The sequence below is a fragment of the Trachymyrmex septentrionalis genome, unplaced genomic scaffold (assembly GCF_001594115.1).
Source record: "Trachymyrmex septentrionalis isolate Tsep2-gDNA-1 unplaced genomic scaffold, Tsep1.0 scaffold109, whole genome shotgun sequence".
NCBI classification, from domain to species: domain Eukaryota; kingdom Metazoa; phylum Arthropoda; class Insecta; order Hymenoptera; family Formicidae; genus Trachymyrmex; species Trachymyrmex septentrionalis.
Genome location: NW_017304217.1, coordinates 99,169 through 101,562, shown reverse-complemented (window position 1 = coordinate 101,562; position 2,394 = coordinate 99,169). Strand labels below are relative to the sequence as shown.

The 2,394-nt window shown below is 33.8% G+C and overlaps 1 protein-coding gene across 1 annotated transcript in view; it reads right to left on the bottom strand.

Moving 5' to 3' along the window:
- LOC108748803 (transportin-3) overlaps positions 1–1,175 on the bottom strand; it is an 11,067-nt gene extending 9,892 nt beyond the window's left edge. Inside the window, exon 1 of the mRNA XM_018487167.1 lies at positions 930–1,175. Coding sequence (XP_018342669.1) covers positions 930–1,046 — 117 coding nt within the window. The 5' untranslated portion in view covers positions 1,047–1,175. The remainder of the gene's footprint in view (positions 1–929) is intronic.
- Positions 1,176–2,394: the final 1,219 nt, after the last annotated feature.

Here is a 2,394-nt window from a genome sequence, read left to right as displayed (position 1 = left end):
ATATATATATATACACGTATATATCATATCTTATATGCAAAAGATGCAAGTAAAAAGTGCAACATTATTTTACATCTAATTTTTGCTTTTTTTCGTAACAATGGCTCTATAATGAATCGGCAACTGATAATCTTATGTCCATTTCCACTAACGTAGATTAACTTTAATCTTGGTTCAACTTACTCTTCATCTTTTTCTAATCTTTAGAATTGGAAAAAGACAAAGAATAAATTGAACCGAGATTAAGTTTAATCTACATTGGTGGAAACGGGCATTAGAAGTTGGTTGCTGTCCAACTCTGCCAATTTACCAATTTTAATCAATCCCGACTCATCAATTATTCTTCAGACTCGCTTCTGACATATGAATTACACTATCAATTAAACATCATCATCAACCAATATCATTATCAACTTATTACAGAATGGACATATGTAAAATATATTCTTGTAACAGTGTGATAATCATTTCCTTTATGCTGATTTTACAATGGATTGGTAGTCGGAACTCTTAAGTCTTAACCAGTTTTCTAATAGGTAATCTAAATAGGTGACTATGATTTTTTACATCTACTAGTTGTTAGTTGTACAGCAAGTCATTTAGCTCGACTAATGGGAAGGAATAAAGTCAGAATTTGGTCAGCCTTAAGAAAATCGGTGGATTTAGTCGTACAAAGTGGCTGTTGGCCAGCCAATTGAATCGTAAAGTAACTTCAATAAGATTCAACGATAAGATTTAGGATTATCGACTACCAACTCATTGCAGAACCAGTTTTAAGGTTAGAAAGCAGCTTTCCATATTTTTTATTCAGGACGATATTAACACAATTATATTGAGAAATATGTCTCTATCTAATGTAACAACGTGAATGTTAAATTTAGGAAAGAGCTTTAAACTTAACGATATTTAAAATTATGATGTGTACTTACCGATTTTTGTAATTCTCCCAACCATAATGACGCTTTTCCTGGTTCGGTTGGATTTGTATTATTATATAAAGAAAACACGGCCTGATAAACAGTCTCCAGGTTCGGCGGCGAATCCATATTTTAAAGAATATTTGGGTAACGCGAAATACCCATGCAGTCAATCCTGGCTGACAAACGGATGCACTCGTGCGAGGCCGGACCCGCCGAAACGCAGCCGAACGTTTCGCTTTGATTGGCTTTGATCCAAGAACTAATCAGGACTAAGGGCCATTCTACACAAACTTGCATAGTCGCATAACCATATGCATAAAGAAAATTATCCAATCACATTTCTGTCATAAAGGCAAACGTAAAATACGATTGGATGATTTTCTTTATGCATATGTTATGCGGCTATGCAAGTTGTGTGGAATGGCCCTGAAGCGGAGAACGCAGACTTTTGTATAACGCATAATATATAAGGCATAAGAAATTCAACCAATCAGAGTTCTTTATTTCATGGAAAGGAAGGAAACAAAGAACTTCGATTGGTACATTTTCTTATGCATTACAAGTTATGCGTTATGCAAGAGTCTGTGTTCCCCGCTTAATGGCCGCAGCACAGATTCTTGCATAACACATAAAACACGAGGCATAAAAAAATCAACTCATAGCTCTTTATTTCAAAAGAAAGAAAAGAAAGGGAGGACTTTAACTGGCATATTTTCTTATGCATTACGTGTGCTACGGCCCTAAAGCGGAAAGCACAGACTTTTGCTCCTTACTTAAGGGCTTCACACATGAAATGCATAACAAAGCATAAGCATAAAGAGTTCATCGTGTCGCTCGTTGCTCATATTCAGCGACAAACGAGTCACGTGATTTCATATATCGCTAACCTCGAATATCGTTCATATAAATGGATTAGCAGCGATTAATTTTTGACAGTAATTATATTAGGATTGATTGTTCCACCATTTGGTAAATTTTATCTGTTGGGTAAATCTGGCAATCCGCGCGTGTGTTTGGATAATCTTGCTACTTACTCAACAGGTAAAATTTACCCCAAAAGGTGGAACAACCGGACCTTAATTGTATCGTGTAAAGTACTATAAAATCCAACATGTCATATCAAAAACGATATTACGATTGAACCTGTCAAGTTGATGCGATTGTGCACAACAAAAATAACGCAAAACTAATAGATTAATAGCATCTGTATGCATTAATGGATATACAAATTTAAAAAAAAAAAAGTTAAAAAAGAGACTTTGGGTTGAGCTTTTATTTGAAAAATAACATAAACATAAATTGAAAAAAATATTATTATTAAAAAATTGTTAACAAATAATCGATTATATGTTTCTATACACCCATGTGTCAAAATGCTCTTTTCACATAGGCTACAAATATGTCCACAACAGCTATCCGAAAATTTCATAAAATTATTGCAAATAATAACGAATAATACAATAATTAAATAATA